General features: G+C 32.4%; 1 protein-coding gene across 1 annotated transcript; it reads right to left on the bottom strand.

The window, feature by feature from the left end:
- Positions 1–11,814: 11,814 nt before the first annotated feature.
- Positions 11,815–14,585, bottom strand: LOC106428613 (C-type lectin receptor-like tyrosine-protein kinase At1g52310). The gene is made up of 5 exons (XM_013869360.3): positions 14,250–14,585; positions 14,111–14,168; positions 13,620–14,039; positions 12,973–13,537; positions 11,815–12,481 (listed from the first exon to the last, which is right to left on the bottom strand). Exons 1-5 carry the CDS (start codon positions 14,334–14,336, stop codon positions 11,956–11,958), a joined length of 1,656 nt encoding a protein of 551 aa, XP_013724814.2. The 5' UTR covers positions 14,337–14,585; the 3' UTR covers positions 11,815–11,955.
- Positions 14,586–22,652: the final 8,067 nt, after the last annotated feature.

Here is a 22,652-nt window from a genome sequence, read left to right as displayed (position 1 = left end):
ACGGTACTGGCTGGAAAACTCGATTTTACGGTTTTGGCGGGAAAACTCTATTTTATGATTTTGGCCAAAAGACTCGGTTTTCGGTTTTGGCGGGAAAACTCGATTTTTCGTTTTTAGCGGAAAAATTCGGTTTTACGGTTTTGGCGGGAATACTCGATTTTGTGATTTTGGCGGGAAGACTCGATTTTGTGATTTTGGCGGGAAGACTCGGTTTTCGGTTTTGGCGGGAAAACTCGATTTTACAGTTTTGACGGAAAACCTCGATTTTCGATTTTGACGAGAAAACTCGATTTTGTGATTTTGGCGGGAAGACTTGATTTTACGGTTTTGCCGGGAAAACTCGGTTTTCGGTTTTAGCGGAAAAACTCGATTTTACGGTTTTGGCAGAAAACCTTGATTTTCGATTTTGGCGAGAAAACTCGATTTTTTGATTTTGGCGGGAAGACTCGATTTTACGGTTTTGGCTGGAAAACTCGGTTTTCGGTTTTGGCGGGAAAACTCGATTTTACGGTTTTGGATAAAAAAAAAACTCGATTTTCGATTTTGGCGAGAAAACTCGATTTTGTGATTTTGGCAGGAAGACTCGGTTTTATGTTTTTGAAGGAAAAACTTGATTTTCAGTTTTGACGGGAAAACTTGATTTTTAGTTTTATGGGAAAACTCGATTTTGTGACTTTGGCGAGAAAACTAAATTTTACGGTTTTGGCGGAAAAACTCGATTTTGCGTTTTTGTCGGGAAAACTCGGTTTTACAGTTTTGGAGGGAAAACTCTGTTTTACGGTTGGCCGAAAAAATTGATTTTTCTAGGATAATTTGATTTACGTTTATATAATAAAAATTAGTTAATTTTTTGTTTGTTTCATATAATTTCTGCTAAAAGAGCATAAAATTTTAAAAAATCTAATTAAATCAACAATAGTTTAAATGAGTTTAAATGTGTACATGTAAATTTCGCGGGTTTTAAATAGGTACCCCTAATAGGCCTATTTTTAAATGGGTCTAAACAGATATGGATTCTAAATGGGGTAGGTTCTAAATGGGGTGGGTCTAAATGGGGTGGGTTGTACCATTTTAACATCTCTATTTATACACTGTCAACGAGCTTTCTTGGACTAGACTTTTAGTCGTGAAGACAGGGCCAATGTTCTTAGCTTTCAAGGTGAAATTTAACAATTGAACTACGGCTTCCAAGAAAACCCCAATTATGGATTTGGTCAATAAAAAAGCATAAGCGAATCGATTGAAACAGCCTCAAAACTCCGAAGTTTAGACTCTTATACAACAAGTAACCAATAATATACCTAAAACCTAATGCGTAGTAAGTAATCTATTATACAGTTTATTGTAAGCCGACCGGATATTGCAGTGGATTAGCACGTCTGACTTCGGATCAGAAGGGCGTGGGTTCGACTCCCTCAGTGGTCGTTTTGTTATCATTTGTATATTTTTATAACATAACTGATAACAAATTTTTCATTGTGTGATTAATAGTTATGGTAATTTTTTAAAAAATTCAAAACTAAGTTTAAAATTTAATTATTAAGTTGTCAATATTTATTCAATAACTTTTACCAAAATATTTGTTCAAAGAAAATTTCAAAATTAAAATATTTATATATTTTATACGGTATATAGTTTAATTTTAATATATATATATATATATATATATATCTTTTACACTTAATATTTATTACATGAAACTTCTTACTTATATGATTTTGTAATCATTTATATTTTATCATATCTTTTACACTTAATATTTATTACATGAAACTTCTTACTTATATGATTTTGTAATCATTTATATTTTATCATAACAAAAAACTTTAAACCATGGATCGCAAAAATTTGAAAGTGAGATTTTTAACCGTTTTAGTAATTTATAGTCGTTTAAAAAAAAATCTAAATATAACATATACAGAAAAATCTAAAATTTTATTATATGGTTATTGTAGTTGTTTAATTTATTTTATTAATTTAAAGTAAACAAATATGATAGAGGATATACTATTTTTTATAAAATCTTATTTATTCAAAATCATTAATTTTCATATATATTTTGGTCACATTAGGCAATTCCGTATTTTTTATTTAAAGAAATAATGGAAAACATTAATAACGAATTTTTGGTTAGTTTAATAAAACCAACATAATTTTCTAAGGATTCTAAGACTCATTGTGGTGATGACACATGGCTATCTGCTAGAGCTGGAAATTTTAATCTTTGCCCGCGGGCCCCGTCCTGTTTGATCCGCCGTGGGGCGGGTGCAGGTTAAACTATTTAAAATTTTTAAATCGTGGGTGCGGGTGCGGGTCGAGATTATTTTCAGCGGGACGGGTGCGGGTCAGCCGAATTTGAGTCGCGGATACCCGTCAACCCGCAAATTAAAAAAAAAAATTTTTTTTTTTGAAAAAAAACATTTTCGTAAAATATGTAAAAAACAATAAATATTTATATAATTTCAATTATAAATATATTATTTTAATAGTATTTTTTAAAATAACTATTATATAAATAAAAAATAATTATGTTTGATTAAAATAATTATTATATAATTAGAAAATAATTATTTTTAATTAAAATAACTATTTTTAATATAATTAATATTACCCGCGGGTTACCCACGGGTTTTGGCGGGGCGGATGCGGATATTAAAGTTTTTGTTTGCGGGTTATGCGGGTCGAGCTTTTTTAAATCAAAAAAATGATTCGATCCGCGGCGGGGCGGGGCGGGGCGGGGTGGGTTGACCCGCGAACCCAGCACTACTATCTGCCTACCTCAATTGTTGTAATGTTTTTCTTTTAATATATAAGGGATATTCAGATTAGTTGTAAAAATAAGTTTATGCTCTTGGGTAAGTATTTTTAATGTTTCCGTCTACTGAATTGTGTTTAATTAAGATATTAATTGACTCTCTTCCCATATTTGCGGACAAAACATATGGTTACCTAGCTCATTTATGTTTATAATTTCTTACAGTAAGCAACACAAGCACAGTTTTTTTCTTTTCATGCTTTATCGTCATGGAAATGTCCACATCAAGGTTTTCTAAAATGTAATTATGATGCAGCAGATGATTTAAATTCGAACCAAGTTCGAGGTGCATGGATTATTCGGAACTGTTATGGTCATCCTTATATGTGGGGTTCAGCTAATTTGGGTTCGCTAATTTCAGTTTAGTTCCAGAGGCGATGGTTTTACTTGTGGCAATGCAGAATGTGTGCCGTATAAATATGGAAAAAGTTTACTAAAGGTCTTCTGAAATTTGGTCCAATAATCTAGTCCATCATCGCAAGGGATGAATAAAAAGGATAAATTCACAAAGATTGAAGTTGCATCCCGAATTAGGAAGATAATTTATATTGAGTTGGCCTGGTCAAACCAAAATATAAAAGAAATATGGTTGTTGCTATTACTGGAGTCTGTCTTATGTGCTTTTGTCCCTTTTTAGTCTTTTTGCCGATTTTTTTTTAAATATATATAATGTTTCTATATTCACTAGTCTATATTTCGTTCCCAAAGTTTTTGGAATTTGATCTTGCGTGAGAACTTAGTTTCAGTTTGTAACTTTTTTATATCAATTCGCTCAACCTTTTAGGGGTTTTATTTTTGATGTTTTCTTCATTTCGACCTTGTTTGAGTATTTTCATCTCTTTTTCAGCTGGAGTTCCACCAATTGATGTAAGAACAGAGTTGTATACAATTCCAATGTCTTGCGTATTTTCCAGCTCTTTTTCCATTCGTACTCGTTTTATATTTTCTGCTTTATAAAAACAAACACACAAATCCCCTAGACTATATTTACGAAGTGATTTTGTCACATGTCATTTATACAATCAATTTTACAAAACAAATATGACATGGCTATTGAAATTTATGACATGTCTTATAGTTTAATATGACATGGACAATTGTATTTAATGTTCATTTATATTTTTGGTAAACTTTTTAAAATATTGTAATAACTCGTATATTACATTTAATGTCAATTTAGATTTTTGAAATTTATTTTAGAATATGATAATAACTCATAAATCATCATTAAAATAAATATATTCAAATCTGACATTATAAATTTCGAAATATAATTTAATTATATATTTTTTAATTGTACAATTTTATTTACATTATTTACGATCTTCTAGATTATATTTGTGAAATTATTTTGCCACATATCTTTTTTATAATCAATTTAACAAAATAAATATGACATGGCTTCCAGAAAAATATGACATGGATAATTTCATTTAATGTTGATTTATATTTTTGACAAATTTATTAGAATATGATAATAATTCATATATTACATTCAATATTGATATTTCTTTTTGGTAAACTTTTTTTTAAATATGGTAATAGCTCATGCATCATCTATAAAAATAAATATATTCAAATATAACATTTCAAATTTTGAAATATTATTATTTTATATAATTATACAATTTGTATTATTAAAGCTTTAAAAAATTTCTACAACTTTTAAAAAATTTAAATATGTAATCGTAAGATCATTATTTTTTTATATATCTAAAATTTTTTTAAATATTGTTTAGGCTAAATTTTTGATAATTATAAAATTTTATATCATTTTTATTAGTTTAATACAAATTGATTTAGTATATATCAAATCTATATTAAATATTAGTAAAAAATATAATATTTAATAAAAATTATTTTTAAATATAAGTTAGATTAAAAAAATTAGTTACAACACCTAGTAACATTACAAAAAGGCTAATCCAATCTTATATATTTATTCTAATAAATTTTGTACACGCGGACAATAAGATTCTATTGACACAAATATGGTACAGCGCCTGTCGCTAGATCTTGTTATTATCAAATATGTAGCATAGACTGATTCTAGATTAGAGGAAAGATTAAAACCTAAACCTAAACCTAAACTCTTTTTACTTGATAAGAATATATTAAAATTAAAAAGTGGTATTATCTGTTATGATATATGTAACCTAAAAAGGTATGAGCACTATTAATCTAACAACCCATAATGGGGTGTTTAAATTTTTTTTTTCCTGTTTAATAAAAAAATTAAAAATAAAAAAATTAAAAGTTAGATTAATCGCAGATTACCACGCGTTAGTGGAATCCACGAACAGTATAAACAGTGGTGTTTAAATAGGCTACAGAAAAACTGGTGCTTAAAATTTTGTAGATTTCACTCTAAAACTCATCCATTACCGAGTCTATCTAAAAGTACATGAGTGACAAAGATAAGCTTAAAGAGAGAGGAAGTATGTCGTAATCGGCCCATTCTCACCGCTTATCCTCTTCAATCACTTCATTTCATCTTTACCCTATAATTCTCCAAACCTTTTTGTTTCATATGAAGAGTATGGTCCACTCTTTCATATTGGCTCTTATTTCTCAGCCAAAAGAAATCTTCTCTTTTCTTTATATTCGAGAAACTTGTGGAACCAAACTTGCGGAATGAAAACTTGTGAATGATAATCCCGGCCACGAGGGGTTTTACATGGGCTCCCTCTCGCCCTCCAGACCACTTCGCGTAACCAGGGACCCTTTAGTGGACGCTTAAAAATCCTGTAATGGCTTGGGATTAGGCCCGGTGGGCTAGTCGATCACGCAAAGTGGTCGGACACTGGATTATCAAAAAAACTTGTGAATGATCAAAATATTTTTCTCAGTCGAAGAATCAATAATGATCATGATTGAGATTGTAACCAATTAATCAAAATCTAATAAAATAACTCAACAATAAGTATTTTAACTATTGTCGAATTTAAAAAAAAACTTTTGTCAAACAAATCTTGCAATATATTTTTATGAATTCTGTAAATTAATATTTAATATAAATACATTTTAGTTTTAAATAGGTTATTTTAAATATGATAAAATAGAAAATAATTAATTAATTTAAAAATTATGTAAAAATATGTGGTATTATGAATTTTTGAATATATAAATATAATAAATATTTCACTGTATTAAATTTAATGTCTATTTTTTTAAATGTCATTATCTTTTAACATTAAAATACATATATATCTATATATATAATATAGGTTACACTAAAACACAGAAGAAAATAATACAACACCAAATCTATAAAATTTGATCAATATATAAAAGGGCTTTTTGCAAAAGTGACTCAAAACTTGGAGTCAAACAGAAAACTAACATTTTCTTTTGACTCCTTTTTTTTTGAGATTTTAACCCCACACCTGCACTTTATCTACGAAAATGCCATTAACATTTTTTTTTTTTTTTTTCGAAAATGGCTTCTTTACTGTCTCAACCTCATCTTCTTCAAGTATTTACAATACTGCCACTGCAATGAATAGTGGCAACAACCTTGTACGAACTGTTTGAAGCTTTTAATGCCCTTTAATGCACGTAAATCTCTTTACACTCTCTCTGTTTCAATTGTTATGAACTAAAAACAACATTTCTTTCACTTTCTCTCTATATTCATCCAAAAAACTCAAGCTTTTGATTCAAAATATGGGCTATGGTTGCAGAGCCATATTTCTTTCGTTTTGACTTACGGTTGCTTTCGTTTGAGGTTCTGGGTGGTTGGAGAAGACCCTGTGTGCAAACGAAGTCATCTCACCTAGTTTAAGGTACGAATTTGAATTTTTTTTCAAGATCTGTTCGCGTAGAAGACTTACTAGTAAGTCATCTGTATGTAGAAGACTTACTGATGAGTCTTCTGGTCAAACGGACGACTTAAATTAAGTCGTCCAGCTTTGTTTGTTAAAAAAAAACACTTCAGACGACTTATATATACGTCGTCTACGAGAAACGGGCTAGTTTTGCATTTGACCGAATCGTGTCAGATCTTTGACTATTTCTGGACGACTTATCATTCAGTCGTCTCTGGGAAAGTTAAAATTTCAATATTTTATGAAAACTTGACGACTTACGTGTAAGTCGTCCTAGGTTAGTTTTGTAATTGAAAAATAAAACTTCATAATTTAACTTTAACCAGACGACTTAATATAAAGTCGTCCCTCCAGAAGACTTAATTTAAAGTCGTCCGGGGAAAGCAAAGTCGTCCAGAATTTTTCCCAATTTTCTGGTCAAACCTTGCTTATCCCGGACGACCTTAAATTAAGTCGTTTAGCTGGACGACTTTCATCTAAGTCGTCTGGAGAAAGTTAAATTTCAAGTTTTATTTTTCAATTACAAAACTAACCTAGGACGACTTACACGTAAGTCGTCAAGTTTTCATAAAATATTGAAATTTTAACTTTCCCAGAGACGACTGAATTATAAGTCGTCCAGAAATAGTCAAAGATCTGACACGATTCGGTCAAATGCAAAACTAGCCCGTTTCTCGTAGACGACTTATATATAAGTCGTCTGAAGTTTTTTTTTTAACAAACAAAGCCGGACGACTTAGAATTAAGTCGTCCCTTTTAATTTTCAATTGCAAAAGTGACCTCTTTAGACGACTTACCTTTAAGTCTTCTGGACGACTTAATGCTAAGTCGTCTGCGGCAATGTTTATTGAACTTCTTCATTTCCCTTTTCTCTATGTTTACTAATGTGTTTTATTTTGAATATTTGCAGATGATTTTTCAGTTACATGCAGTGTATGGAGAATGGTTGTTGAGAGATTTCCGTTGGGATTTTGTGGTTGATGATCTCAAAGGAGGAAGATTGTTTTTATTGAATGAAGATTCAACACATGCTGAACTTGTTGCAATGGCTCAAGAAGATTATAACCTGGACATGAGAACAGTGAGTGTGGAGATTAGCTACTCATTACCAGCAGAAATGATGATGGCTCCAGGCAGTCTTCCCATTCATGTTACAAGTGATAGACAAGTTCGAAATTACATTGGTAAACTTTAAGGTTTGGTCCGGTTTAGACGACTTATTCTGGCTGATAATGTACAACAGACGACTTAATATTTAGTCGTCTGTTTTCAGACGACAAAATATTAAGTCGTCCTAGACCCTAAAATGAACCCCTAAACTAAAATGACTAGATTAACTAACTAACCACGTTATAAAATCAAATTATACTTAAATAGTGTTTACTATACACAGAAATGAACACGCATAAGTAATTTTAAAAATTTTCAAAAACGGTTTTAATGCTTTCCAAAATCTAACCCTAAGAACACATACAATACTACAACATATGTTGATGAAACATAAACTTAAGAATATCATGACTCACTACTTTCACTCATCTATGCTGAAAACAATTGAAATTTGTTATATCTTAATTTATACCTCCTAAGACATATGTTAATTACATAATTCCCATTTTTCACTTATCAAAATATTTTTTACAAAATTTTTAAATTATGTTTAAGACTAACTGTCCAGACGACTTTAAGTTAAGTCGTCTGGACGACTTATTTTCAAGTCGTCTAAACAGACGACTTGCGAGGGGTAGAAACGTAAAAAGAATTCCGTTTTTTTGTTTGGTCACAAGGGGATAGTTGTAATTTCAATAGCCTTTTAGGTTACTTTTGCCTTTGACCCAAGTTGGGGTATTGTTTTGGGTTTGACTCCAAGTTTTGAGTCACACTTGGCAATTCTCCCTATATAAAATTATAAAAGTAATACTTTTTGTCTAAAGAAATTTTAAAATGTAAATTTTAAAATATTACTAAAATAATAAATCTAATTCTCTTAATATTATTAGTTTATTAAAAACTTAATCTATTACATTATCCTTTCTTCCAAATTTATTAATTATACACATTAGATATGCACTAGGACAAATTTCTGACCTCATGGTTTTTGTACAATCTCAAGACGTCCATCAAATCCGTTAGCCACGTGTAACGTTTAAAAATTATGGTTTGGCAAGACGTATCATCTACACAATACTAAAGGATAAATATGCAATTACTCTATTTTAAAATCCAAAAGAGGTGACCAGTATTTATGCTCGGACTTCTCTTCTTGTGGTAAACCACACACACAATAAGAATCTTTAATCATAATTCGAGTGAACAAAATGTGCTACAAAAAGATTATCCCTCTTGTTATTCCACCGGAGAGCTTCCACGAAAACGTGCCGGCAGCAGGAGTGACGGTGTCAACAGAGGTGGTAGTCACCGTCGGTCGCCACCGTGACGGTCGTGGTGAAAAGAAGAAGTGTGTGTGTTCACCATCGACTCATCCAAGATCGTTCAAGTGTAGGTATCATCATCATGAATATCAATGGGTTCCTTCTTCGTCTTCCCTCCCCAAATGACACATCATCATGTAATCAACAACTATAGTCTTACTTTCATGGTTATTTATTAATTTAATCAAAGTAGAATCGTGAATGTTCTGTTTCATTATAAAGTTTATCCTTCCTATCATTATAAAACGATGTTCACAAAGGTTTACAAGTCGACAGCGATCGATGTTAAAGAAATAAGTGGTTACCATGGTTCCGGTATAATTTGTTTTCTCTTAATTACAAAATAAATAAATAAATAGATAATTGATGTTACGTGACGGATCAAACTATATCAAATCACATGTGAACTTAATTTTAGTATACGCCAGTTCAGTTTAAATTAAATAATATCTAAAAATAATCTAATACACATGTTCGGTTATGAGATGTGATCGAGCTATAAACAATTTAGAATGATTAATATAAAATTTTGTTTTTTTTTTTTTTTTTCTAAAGTTTTGGGAGCTGTAGATTAATATTTGATTAACATATGCTCAAAACCGGTGAAAAGATTATGTGGAGATGAATTGGAAAAAAAAAATCACATCTGGAGGCTTATTAGCTCCAAACACAGAGAAACATCAATTGCCACCTTTACTTGCAAAAATATAAATACATAACTTGATATATGAAACAAAAGCAGGACAATAACCAACATCTCCGATAGGACTAAGCAAATAAACTGAATCAAAAAATCCTAATTGACTCATCTATAAAAAACAATGATTTGAATCCTACATAATTAAATAATGAATGAATTTTGTTATAGGGGCTATTAGTTTTACCCAAACCAAATTCGAACAAAAAAAAATTTAAAAATAAAATTTGAAACAAAACTTCGTACAAAACTCAATCTCGGTCTCTGAGTATCTAAAATACACTCTAAATACTTAAAATAGTTTATCTTGATGCATGAATAATTACCTAAAATAATTAATTTGATATATAGTTTGATATTTGGTCATTTTTATGTATTGAAAAGTGCATTTGAAGTTTAATTATAAATAGATTTTGCTTATGAAGTTCAAATAATATTGTTTTATTTTAAAGTTTCAATAATATTTTTACATTTATAGAGTTACAATTTTTTTAATTTTAATTTGTTTATATTTTATTATGTATGATTTTTGTTTGTGCAATGCTTTGGTATGCCATGATATATTTGATATTGTCACGTATGATTGATTGACAAGTAAATACTTTTGAAAGACAACACATGATTTGAAAAAGTCACATACATAAATTTATTGAAAAAAATTGGAAATATATTGTGTTTAGTCAAGTACAAATTAATATTCTTGGAACCGATAATCCGTTAATATCCGAAACCGAAACTATGTTGGGTTCAACCAGATCTTTGACATGTAACTAAATTTGAACTTAATCCAATTAAACTTAAACCGAATGCGATCCGAACTTTTATAATATTTGGATAGAATTGAAATTCATGAATTCAAAAACTCGAAATCTGAATAAATTTCATAATTTAGATTTTTTCCTATTTTTCGATTAACTTTTTATTCAAATTTTATAATTTAGATTTTTAATTAGTTATCTTTCATCTACAGATATGATTGCTAGGCCATTTAACATTTTTTATGACATAATTGATCACATATAAAAATTTATTAACTTTGACTTGGAAATTTTTTTTTTTTAGCCATAGCGACTGAAACTGAAATCGTCAAATAATATTTGATAAAAAATCCATGAGTTTGGTTAACTGTACTCTTCCCATTTTTTTCAAGAAGTTCAAAACTTCAAGAGGTCTTTATAATATCGTGGCAAAGCCTCATTTAGAACTATCAGTTCAAAACACAAATCATCGATCCCAATAATATCAGAATGATTTCCAAGCTTTAAAATCAATCTAGATCGATATGAAGACTGTATGTAAAATACTTGGAATATATAGAAAATATATACAAAGTAAACGTACTTTTTATTTTATTTTTTATTTAGGAATTTGACATACAAAACAAATATTTCTTTGTCAATTTTTCAAATTGACAGTAAAATAAACTACTATTTTTTTCTAAAAACAATTTAAAGAATTGAACTTGGGTTGAATAAATAAATGACAAATTTAAACTATCATGCTACTAACTATTTTCTGAAATTTGGGACCCTAAAAAAATTATATAATTTAGGGATCCTAGGCGAAAGCCTTTTTAGTTATGCTTGAAGCAGATGGTAGAGAAAGCCTTTTTGGTTATGCTCGAAGCAAGATCATAGAGATTCCTTTCTGCTAGTCTTTTTTACTGGCAAGGACAATACTAAACCTGGATCAGAGCCGCTGATAGTAACAAGACAAGAGTTCATGGTTACAGGCGCACTGCAGAGTTATCAGTTGAGCAAGATATGTGCTTCAAAAAATCCTCTCATGTGTTTCATTCCCTTTCCTTAGTGAGTTCAACTGTTTTCCTCTGTTTGTATTTTATCTATTAGAGAAGAAACCAAGGTAATGAGATACAGTTAAGGAGATCGAATCAGAATAGCAAAAGCTATGAAGGCATAGTAACCATTTAATAATAAAAAGAAAGAAATGGTTTGGAGATGATAAGGACTACCAGAATTTTTTCTTTTAAATGCTTTGGATATTCCGTAGCCTATTTATAGATAAAATAAACTGTTATCCTTGGTGAATAAGTTCAACTAATTATGCATATCGACGTGGTACACAAGTTATTAGTTTAAGCAGTAAGCCTACAACTTTTAGAAAGCTTCTTTTAACACGACATCGTTCTCCCCTTTGTTCACATACTCTAGGGCTTAAACTAAATTAACTGCTTACTATCTCTGATGGTGGAACCAATAGCTGAAGCTGGTGAACCACATGAGACATCCTAGGCCTCATAGATGGCACATTCTGAGTACAAGCATAAACCAAGTCCACAACTTTCTGAACCACACTCGCTTCCGGCAAACCAGACGTTATAACCGGATCAAGAAGCTCTAACCACCGGTTTGCCTGAACCAACGGTGTAGCCCATTCGAATATGCTCTGCCAACCAACAGAAGAGTTAACCGCTTGTGTCGGTCTACGACCACTCACAATCTCAAGCAACAGAACACCGAAGCTGTAAACGTCACTCTTCGTGGTGAGCTCGTTTCTGTAAACGTACTCAGGTGCGAGGTAACCATATGTCCCACCAGCCATGACCGTTCTCTCTTGCATTACTTCCCATGGGACAAACTTCGAGAGACCAACACCCATTAGATGAGCTCCAAACTCCTCATCAAGCAGCACGTTGCTAGCTCTTATGTCGCGGTGCACCACTTGTGGCTTCACCTTGTCGTGAAGGAACCTGTTCAAACCAAACCCGAACCAAAAGCTTTATCACAAGACTTATACTTATACTTACAATTATATTTATATTTTTAAACATTTTAATTTTTATAATTTATAACTAGTTATATATGTTAAACTATATTTTATACATAAAAAATATATTTTATTTTCAGTTATCAGAAACTAATGTGTATATATATTAATATTAAGAGCACCTCCAATGGAGGTATCTAACATGTGGTTCTTGTGAATATAAAAAAAACAATCAAAAAGGAAGAGAAATTGAGGAAAGTATCTAAATGTAGAATTTTTAAGAGCCTTGTGAGAACTCCATGGGGACAATTGTCTCATTGTAAGTGGTGTAATTTTAATTTTATAAAACCAAATTAGATATATAGCTAAATTGTATTAAAATATTAGTATTCTTTTTGTTTGAGAACCCCTCTAAGGTTCTATGCAATAAGGTTGCTCTATGTAAAAATATATGTTTGTATAAGACTGACTTACGCGATTCCCTGAGCAAGAGTTGTGGCAATGTTCAACCTCATGTTCCAGTCCAAGCTCCTACCACCTCTAGGCACATGATGCAGCCACCTATCAAGCGGGCCATTGGCTATAAACTCATAAACAATGAACCTCTCTCCATGATCATAGCAACAACCTTTAATAGCAACCACATTCGTGTGATGAAGCTTAGCAGCTCGTTTAATCTCAGAGTAGAACTCTTTCTTCCTCTGAAAACTCGACCTCTTCAGTCTCTTAACCGCCACTTTGGTCCCGTCTGCTAAACCGCCGGTGTAGGTTCCTCCGGTTTTCGCGTCCCCGGCGAGGCGGTTTGCTTCGCTGAAGTTCTTGGTCATTGATCTGAGCTCCTCGCTTGTGAATATCTTCCATGACGGAGGAGGAACTAAAGCTGAAGCTGGACTTGATACTTTTCGAGATTTTCGACGTTTCTTGCTGCGTTTGTAGATGAGGAACCACAGTATGATGGCGAATGTGGTGAAGAGGATCAATCCGCTCACGACTAAGAGGATGATTTGATATTCACCGTGACAGTTGCGACATTTGATGTCTGAAAAAAAAGACAGAAACATATACTTAGTTACTTTTTGCTGTCTGAATACTAGTTATAGTGAGAGAAGAGAGTGCACTACCAGAATCAATAGCGCAAATGAAAGCATGAGAAGCGTTACATCTTTCACCAAAGACTTGTAATGAACCGTTTGTCAACACCATACAGATGTCGGCACGACAAGATGAGTTCACGCATCGTGTACGAAGTGGCACTTTAGGAAACATGGTTTGGTTCCATTGAGGAGACTTGGGGTCGGACCAGGTCCAGTTAAAGCCCGAGTTAGAAGAGTTCAGGGTTCTTCCTCCAATCCAACAACTGGTAGCGTTTTCATTGCATAGCTTTTGAACAAAGCTGAGTTCTTTGTTCGATGAAATCGATGCTAAGTGGCCACCAGAGGCTATGCAGAACGTCTCTGACATCTCCCATGAAGTAGAGTTTCTGAAGTAGGCGTAGCATTTCGTTTGGTTCGGTCCAACAACCCAATTGGTAGGGCAAGAAACTGTATAGATTAGACAATAACTCGTCTCAGATATTTTCAGACAAGACTAATTAAAGTTGTAAACTTTATACCTTTGTGAGATCTGTTCTTGAAAGCAGTTGCATTCTGAGCTGGCGATTCGCTAGTTATCTATAAAGCAAATTCAAGATTTGGTATTTAAAGATTTAAGAATCGACTGAATAACATAAATTACAGAATGCTTTCACTTACAGTATCAAAGGAGGCGAGATAGAACAGAGACAGACAAGAAATCAAAACCAGAGCTTGTTTCCGACAGAAAGCCCAAGTCAGCTCCATAGCTGCAGCAGCTTCACGGGAAACCCTAGAGAGAATCAACGAAGTTCAGACTCGATTTCACAGATCATAAACCCGTGGACACGCGAAGGAGAAGATTCATCGGAGAATTAGAGAATACAGCTAAGTCATAGCATCAGAAAGGAAAACGAAGACTTTGTGTTGAATGAAGAGTCTGGAAAATTGGGGTTTCATGTAATCGCAGAGACTAGAGACTAGAGAGAGAGAGCTTTAATGGCGAATTTAATGGAGCAGACGGTTGACGGACTTCGGACAAGTCAGTGGGTAGTTCGGACATAAGAAATCTAATTTTCATGTTTCCACCCTTAATTATTATGAAAATACATTTGGCCCCTAATTTACTCAATTTTTTTTAACTTCTCACCCACAATCTACATTATTGTTATAAGATAAACTTTGAAATGATCCTCCACTTCTTTACCAACTCAAGCACTATGATCATCTACTCATCAAACACTATGATCACCCATTCATTTACCAAATTAAGCACTATTTTTGTTATTTTATGTATTGTTGTTCACTATAAATACCATCACTCATCTCACTCTTTTGTACACCAAAAACAAGAACAAGAGTTTATAATCAAAGAATCATTACATTTTCTTCTTCCTTCTTATAATAAACTCTCTCCCTTATACTAGTGTTATTTGCTTCCTACGGGTATTAAATTCTACTCTTATTTAAATTTCTCGATACTATAAATTATAAGTTATTTCATAACACGTTATCAGCACGATCACTCTGCGATTCGGTAAAATTTATTTGTATCATTTATACCCTGTTATAATGGTCGGTATACCGCCTCTACTATTATTTATATCATGTTATAATGGCCGGAATACCGCCTATATTATTTACTAGTAATTTAATTTATTTATTGGTCGGCCGAGCCGCATTATATCCTGTTTATTATTTATTGGTCGGCCGAGCCGCCTTATATCCTGTTTATTATTTATTGGTCGGCCGAGCCACCTTATATCCTGTTTATTATTTATTGGTCGGCCGAGCCGCCTTATATTCTGTTTATTATTAATTGGTCGGCCGAGCCGCCGTATAATTTATTTGATATTATGCATTGATCGGCTGAGCCGTCGCATGATTTATTGTCATATAACATAAATATTTCATTGTCATAATTTTTCACTTTTATGAAATTTTATAGATTTGATTGACCGTTTAATACGATATTTTCGGACTAATTTTTGGTGCACTCGATTTAACCCCAACGGTCACAAAGAATTTTTTTCAAAAATTTCTCCTTTCTCCAACGGTCATGAACAGTAATTTTCATCTATAAATACAACTCATTTTCACTTCATTTCATCATCCAAAACATTTCATCTTCTCTCAAAAATTTCAAAATCGCTCTCCTCCGATTTTTCAAGAAAGATGATTCGCGCACTTTTGTTTTTATGTGCCATTTTTATTTGTGTTTCTATTTATGGTTTATTCGATGGAGAATTTACTCCGAGTGAATTTAAGATGATTATCGGTTTAATTTTCTTTACATCGCTTCTCCTTGTAATTGCTTGTATGATTAATGTAAACGGTTTTTAAATTATGAAGTTCATAATAAATGGTTCATTTTAAAATTGCGAAATTCTAAATATATATATATATATAGTCATTTTAGACGATGATATATATATATATCAACGCTTGTCTATATGTAAGAATAATAGTTATTTGATGAATTAAATTTTGCTTATTATACTTTAATATGCTTCATGGTTTAATGGTATTAAGGAAACATACTTTATGATTCATGGTCTACATCATAAAAGAAATTATTTGTAATCGGTTAGTTTTGTGGTCGATTAGTCTTTGGTCTAATATCATAAAAGAATTTGGATTATATGTTGATATTTACTAATGTAATGGCCATATTTATATGAGCAAAATTTAAAGTTTTCAGGATTGTGTATTCTCTCGGAAAGATATGTACAAGTTATCAGCCAATTCAGAAACGTGAACAGCTGAAACTTTCATCGCCGATATACTTCTGTTTATAAGATAAGTATTTTTATGCTTTATATACAAGTTTAACAAACTTGATTAGATAAATCAATTTGCATGAAGTTGGCAGTGATATAAATTTGTTCATTAAATTGATTGATAGGTTAAACTTTGTTAAATAGCATGAGAGTAATAATATAGTCTATATAATAATTACTACGGAAGTTTTATTTATTTTCTGATATAATAAGACACCTTTGTTAATACATATTTATATATATTTGAAATATTTTGATTTTATTACCATTTATATTGAGGATTTTAAGTTTAAAGCTTGACTCTAAACGATCCATAAAGATAATATATATAAAAAAGGTATTATCACCTGAAGTGATTACCTAAAGCTCATTTTGTATTTTGCATTTAAAGATTACAAGACCTGAAGTCTGTAAATAAAGTCAACTATGTTGGATGTTAAGTTTAAAAGTAAAATTTCTTCAAGAAATTTTTTTATGATGCATATATATTGAAAAATATCTATTGATAAATCACGTCTAGTTGATTATGATTCATTCTCCTGAAGAGAATATGACATTTAAAAAACTCATAAATAGTGGTTTTAGACGTGAGCATAAATGAGGTCAAGGTCCAAAGAGTTTCTTTATAGAACTCATACTCTCACTTAAAGTTGAGAAAATAAACATGGTAATAAAGAAAAGAAATTATGAATTCATCTGAAGATGAAAGAAAATTTATTGTGTGTACAATACAAGGTAGTAAAAACTTATAGAATGCTTAAAAAGAGGATATATATGATGCTCCAGAAGTGTACATAGTATTACTGCACATAAAAATTCAATTTAAAGTTCTTAAGAATGCAATTTAAAGTTCTTAAGGTATTGTATTTTTATAAGTATCAAAAGTTAAAAATACATAACCCATGTAGGATATGTTGTTGATTAAGAAAATGAGATACATTCGAGATTGATAAACCTGTAGTATTATCATCTCGAGGGGAAGAGTTAAAGAATCTCACTTTTTATGATAAGTCAAACATCCAGAAGATTATGTTTACACTAAAACTAAGATTGATGAATTTTTCTCAAAGTAAATCCATGAGATTTTGAGACACTTATGTTGAGACAATAAGCAAACGAAATGATATATACATTTCAATCAGAAATAATTCTCAAAGCAGTATAAGTATTTTAGAGAAAATATCTACAGCCTCTTATATATTGTACTACACAAAGATTAGTATAATGAAGATAAATGTATAGTAAACTAGAAGTTTACATTTGGCATGAATCAGTTAGACCATTTTGGTTCATTAATAATGCGAATATATACTTAAAGGTCATATGCATAGGAACCAGAAGATTCTTCCGAATGATTTGACATATGTTGCTTACCCATAAGATAAAAGGGTAATATGGTTTTCACCAGCCAAAATAAGATATTGGCATAAATAACGAAGATGTTAGTGGACTGATCACCCACTATGCATTTTTATAATATTGGTGAATTCACTTCTTAAAGTCTTTAACGACTATAGCACATTCACTGAGATAAGTGCTAAACATTTTGAGCAACACTGGTTCGCATCAAGCCAATAAATATTCACTAGTTCTCCCCATCATTGGTATAGAATCAGAAACCAATCATTTTCATCTAAGAATGTTGGATGTTGCTCCGCCACAGAGCTTCAAATGAAGATGTGTTTTCAAATGAGGTTGGAAATATATGTTGGATATAAATCTCTATTGACACTTAAGAATCCAGAGCCATCCCCGAAAAATATAAGTAAGGCTATACATGAATTCTAAAAGTGAGTTAGTACTTCCAACATAAGGGGGAGAAAATAAACAGCTGGAAAAGAAAATAAGTTGAAATGAATTATCATTGATCCTCGGGCTAAACACAATGTGAAATAGAAGTCCAAAAGATAATTCATTTCAAAACTTACTAAAGCAGTTGCCAGACACGACCCATATAAATATAGTGATCAAGTCACATATACCAGCTGTAAATGCTCCAATAAGAATAAATGTTCTACAAGAACAATATCAAACTGCTAGTCACGCCTGCAGCGTGGTAGACAGATTGGTTCCCAAGATAAATCCTCGTAAATGAAAAGGAGCATATATTGATAATGGTCAAAACGAGGCAATATAGTTTTGTATGATCTCCAGAAGAGAAATTAAACATGACTGACGAAAATTCAGGTACCTGAGACAAATGAAGAGATCTCAATAAGTTATGTCATGTATGAAACAAAATGGAACCGATAAGAAAATTGACGTCGATGATATTATACATGCAAAGTAGCAGTTGATATAATAAATGAGAAAGAGGATCATGAAAGAAAGTCTATTGAAAAGTGTACACAAAGAAATGATTGGCCAAATCAGAAAGATGCAATAGACAAAGATATAAACTTCTTGTGAAATAGAGAAGTATTTGGACCAGTAGTCCATACACTAAAAGGTGTAAAACAAGTGAGATGTAAATGAACCGTTGCACATAAAGAAGGATCAATATGAAATTGATTGTAAAGAGACATAATTTCATATGGTAGAAGCAACTAGTTTCAAGTTCCTTATAGTCTGGTAATAAAGGAAGAACTTGAATGAAACAATCCACTTGAAAAATGTTAATCCCTGAAAGTATAATCCATGAAGGATTGATGATATCAAAATCATGTTCCCGGGAACTCTGCATATTCGATCGAATTGAAACAAACTATTTTATGGAATATATGAAATATTATAAGGTTAACAAATGTATCCATTTGTATTTATCAAGAGATTATAAATCAATAGAATCATGATTTGAATATAATCAAAACTCCTGAAGAGTTATAGAAAAATTATATTTTGGAAGAAAACTCTTGACAATACTATATTGTTTTTATGTATTCTAAACTGGAGATCTAAAACTGAGATGTTATCATAAAGATCCTTAAAGTATTTTATTTAAGACGCTCGTATATGTTTGGTCCTGAAATACCATACGTAAGAGTGTTATTTAAGAAAATTATTAATCTTTTTCATTACTGAAAGATGTAATTTCATATGAAAAGAAAGAAAATCATAATAGTAACTTCTATAGTTACAAATGAATAATTCGTATGTACGAGACGAATTTCTATACGATTATATGTAAGAAATTTGGTTTGAAATCCAAATAGACCAATAAACTATTGTCTAAGTCAAAAGAGAATTATGGACAAGAAGTCTAAAGGACCTAGATATCATAATAGAAATGAATAGAGTTTATTCTCTTAAGCTTAATTCTCTGAAGAGAGTTGATTGGAATGCATATCCTGAAGATATTGTTTCCAGGGAAAGAAATATGATAGTAAGTGTGGTTGTACTCTTTTTCCTTATCATGTTTTTTTTTTATCCCATTGGGTTTTTCCATGACAAGGTTTTAACGAGGCAATAAAGAACATACAAAAGATAGACACCCAAAGAGAATGTTACAACTTGAGAGATGAAAATCTATCATTGTTCTAAAGGGTCTATGACTACTCATTCGAGGGGGAGTTTACGTAGTTGTACTCTTTTTACTTTTACTACGGTTTTTCCCATTGAGTTTTCCATGACTAGGTTTTTAACGAGGCATTACGTAATACAAGATGGATGATCAAGGGGGAGTGTTATAAGATAAACTTTGAAATGATCCTCCACTTCTTTACCAACTCAAGCACTATGATCATCTACTCATCAAGCACTATGATCACCCACTCATTTACCAAATTAAGCACTATTTTTGTTATTTTATATATTGTTGTTCACTATAAATACCATCACTCATCTCACTCTTTTGTACACCAAAAACAAGAACAAGAGTTTATAATCAAAGAATCATTACATTTTCTTCTTCCTTCTTATAATAAACTCTCTCCCTTATACTAGTGTTATTTGCTTTCTACGGGTATTAAATTCTACTCTTATTTAAATTTCTCGATACTATAAATTATAAGTTATTTCATAACAATTATCAATTTATCATACACTTTCAACTTTATCATAATGTGCTGCTACAATTTTTTTATTTAGTTATTCGAATGGAAATTCGTGACAAGTGAAACATACAGTAGTGACACAAAAAGGGAGTAAAAGATACAGTTTATCTTGTAAAAGACCCTTTGGTGATTTTGGGCATAGATCAAAGAAATATTTATCTATAATCCAAATTTTGAAAAGTTAATATACATAATAAGTTGTATGCTTTCAAATTACATAAAATTTTTTTAAAATGTTTATGATTTCATATATTTTCAAAACCTTTCTGTCAATGACTAACAGTATACATGGTTAATGTTTGTATGAATGAATATGAGAAAACCCCGAGTTTCAAGGTTCTGTCCCACATTCTCGAAGTAAACAACCTAAGTAATTTTCTCTCTCTCCAAAAACCAGAACCTCTACGCTATTTTCTTTGTTCTACTCCGAGGGCCGTCAGCCGGGCGCGTGGTCGTCGGAGACTTGCTCTTCTCCTCTCCCTCTTTCGCCAACCCGTCGAGATACATGGTGCTCTGGTAGACGCTCCGCCGCGGGGTCTCTAATCTGCTCCGAGGAGGTTGGATCCGTGGTTGGTAAGCTTCGATCTGGAGTTCCCGTGAGGCGGTGAGGGTAGGGATCAAGCGAAGTCGGCGTTTAGGGTTTGGTTCCGGAGATTCCCGATTTTAATTTGTGGATCTCCTAGGAGTTCTCGCGTTGGAAGCGTGTGGTGGTGCGGTGGACTCTCTCCCCATGCTCATCGTGGTGGCTTCGTGGTTTCGAAGATTGTTCTTCGTAGTGGAGAGGAGTTCAGAGCTTCCCTCTCATGTCGGCTTGGCGTCTTGTCGATTGGTAGTGGGATTGTCTCTTGCTCAGGGAAGGTGGTTGTAGTTGTTGCCGGCGCGTGCATAGAGGTGAGGTGGCTGTGTGGTGGCTTCACGTCTGTGGTCTTGGCGTGCGCAGTTGCGGTTTGCAGTCCGGAGCCTGTCGTCTATGGTTTTGCTCTCCTCTTTCTCATGGCTGCTCTTCCCTTGCTCAACTGCCCCCATTTCATCGATTATGAGTTGCTTTGGCTTTTCAGTTGAAGCTTGTTTCAGGCCTGCTTCGGGTTTCCTTCGTCCCCATCGTGGGTTTCTCTTGAAGCGCAGAGAAGACTAGTACAGGTTCTATGTACCGGAGTTTGGTTTTGCCGGTTAGTATCTGGTTATGAAGCTTGTGGTTTGATGTTGCTTCCTTCTCAGCCCGGTGTTTTAGAATAGTGGTTCAGTGGCGGCAGTAGCCAGTGCTTGCTCGTTTAGAGTGGTGTTTCAGGCGCTGTGTGGCGTTTTTACAAACCCGACTTTGGTGGAACAAGGTTACGTGGTAAGTATTTGGAACTCCCTTCTATTGCTCGTCTTGCGCTTGATGGACAGTGATGGTTATAAGCTAGTGGAGTTCATCGGGAGCTAGCTACGCCAGAGACGACTTGGGAATTCCCGGCATCCGAGGAAACAAGGAGAACCTCACGTTCCCGTGGTTTATCGTCAATGGTCGGGAACGGCAACCGGTTTCCGAAGGATTTCGAAAAACCTAGCTATCGGAATGTGCCGGGTTTAGTGGGCGGGTGAAGATAGTTTGTAATAGTCTGATTTAGGATATTTTGTTCAAAGCGGGTTTGCAACCGGATCTGATTGCCCGATTTATCGGGTTGATTAAATATAATATATAATATTAAAAAAAATGAGAAAACCCAAACTAAATATTCATAATGAATTTCAACCATTAATCTTTCTCTTAATTACCGAATGCATAGATTAACAGTTTTACATAAAGCTAAATGAAAATGGACTTGCCATATATTTGATATTGTATAAAAAAACTAACATAACATATACAATCTAGGAAAAATACGATAAACCGAATAAGGTAGTCATTGCCACTAATTGGGTTTTCTCAGCTGATTAATATTTCTAACCAAAGCTTCTGAGAAAAAGAACACCGCAGAAGAGAAATGCGGAGATGGAGGCCATTGGTGCAGCCGTAATGTATCAACTAGCGTCACTGTTGAACTCAACAAAAGTTACAATCACCTAAACATGACCGAAAGTAATCACACCTTTTAGAATAAAAATTATTTGTTATGTTTTTAGTTGTCAGTCAATTTTGTTTATTTTTACTACTGATTTGATCAAAAATAAATAAATTTTCGTTGAAAAATTGTCTTTTCTTTCTTTAAAATAAAAGATGCTATTGTATTAATTGATTGGAAAATAGTATCTTTCTAAAACAAGTGGGAGAGATCTAGTAACTACTAATTAAATATTTTCTAGATTATATAATTACATATAACAAAATT

This window comes from Brassica napus, chromosome C3 (genome assembly GCF_020379485.1).
Source record: "Brassica napus cultivar Da-Ae chromosome C3, Da-Ae, whole genome shotgun sequence".
In the NCBI taxonomy this organism is placed as follows: Eukaryota; Viridiplantae; Streptophyta; class Magnoliopsida; order Brassicales; family Brassicaceae; genus Brassica; species Brassica napus.
The sequence above is the reverse complement of the archived record's forward strand: the minus strand, read 5'-3'. Positions and strand labels throughout refer to the sequence as shown.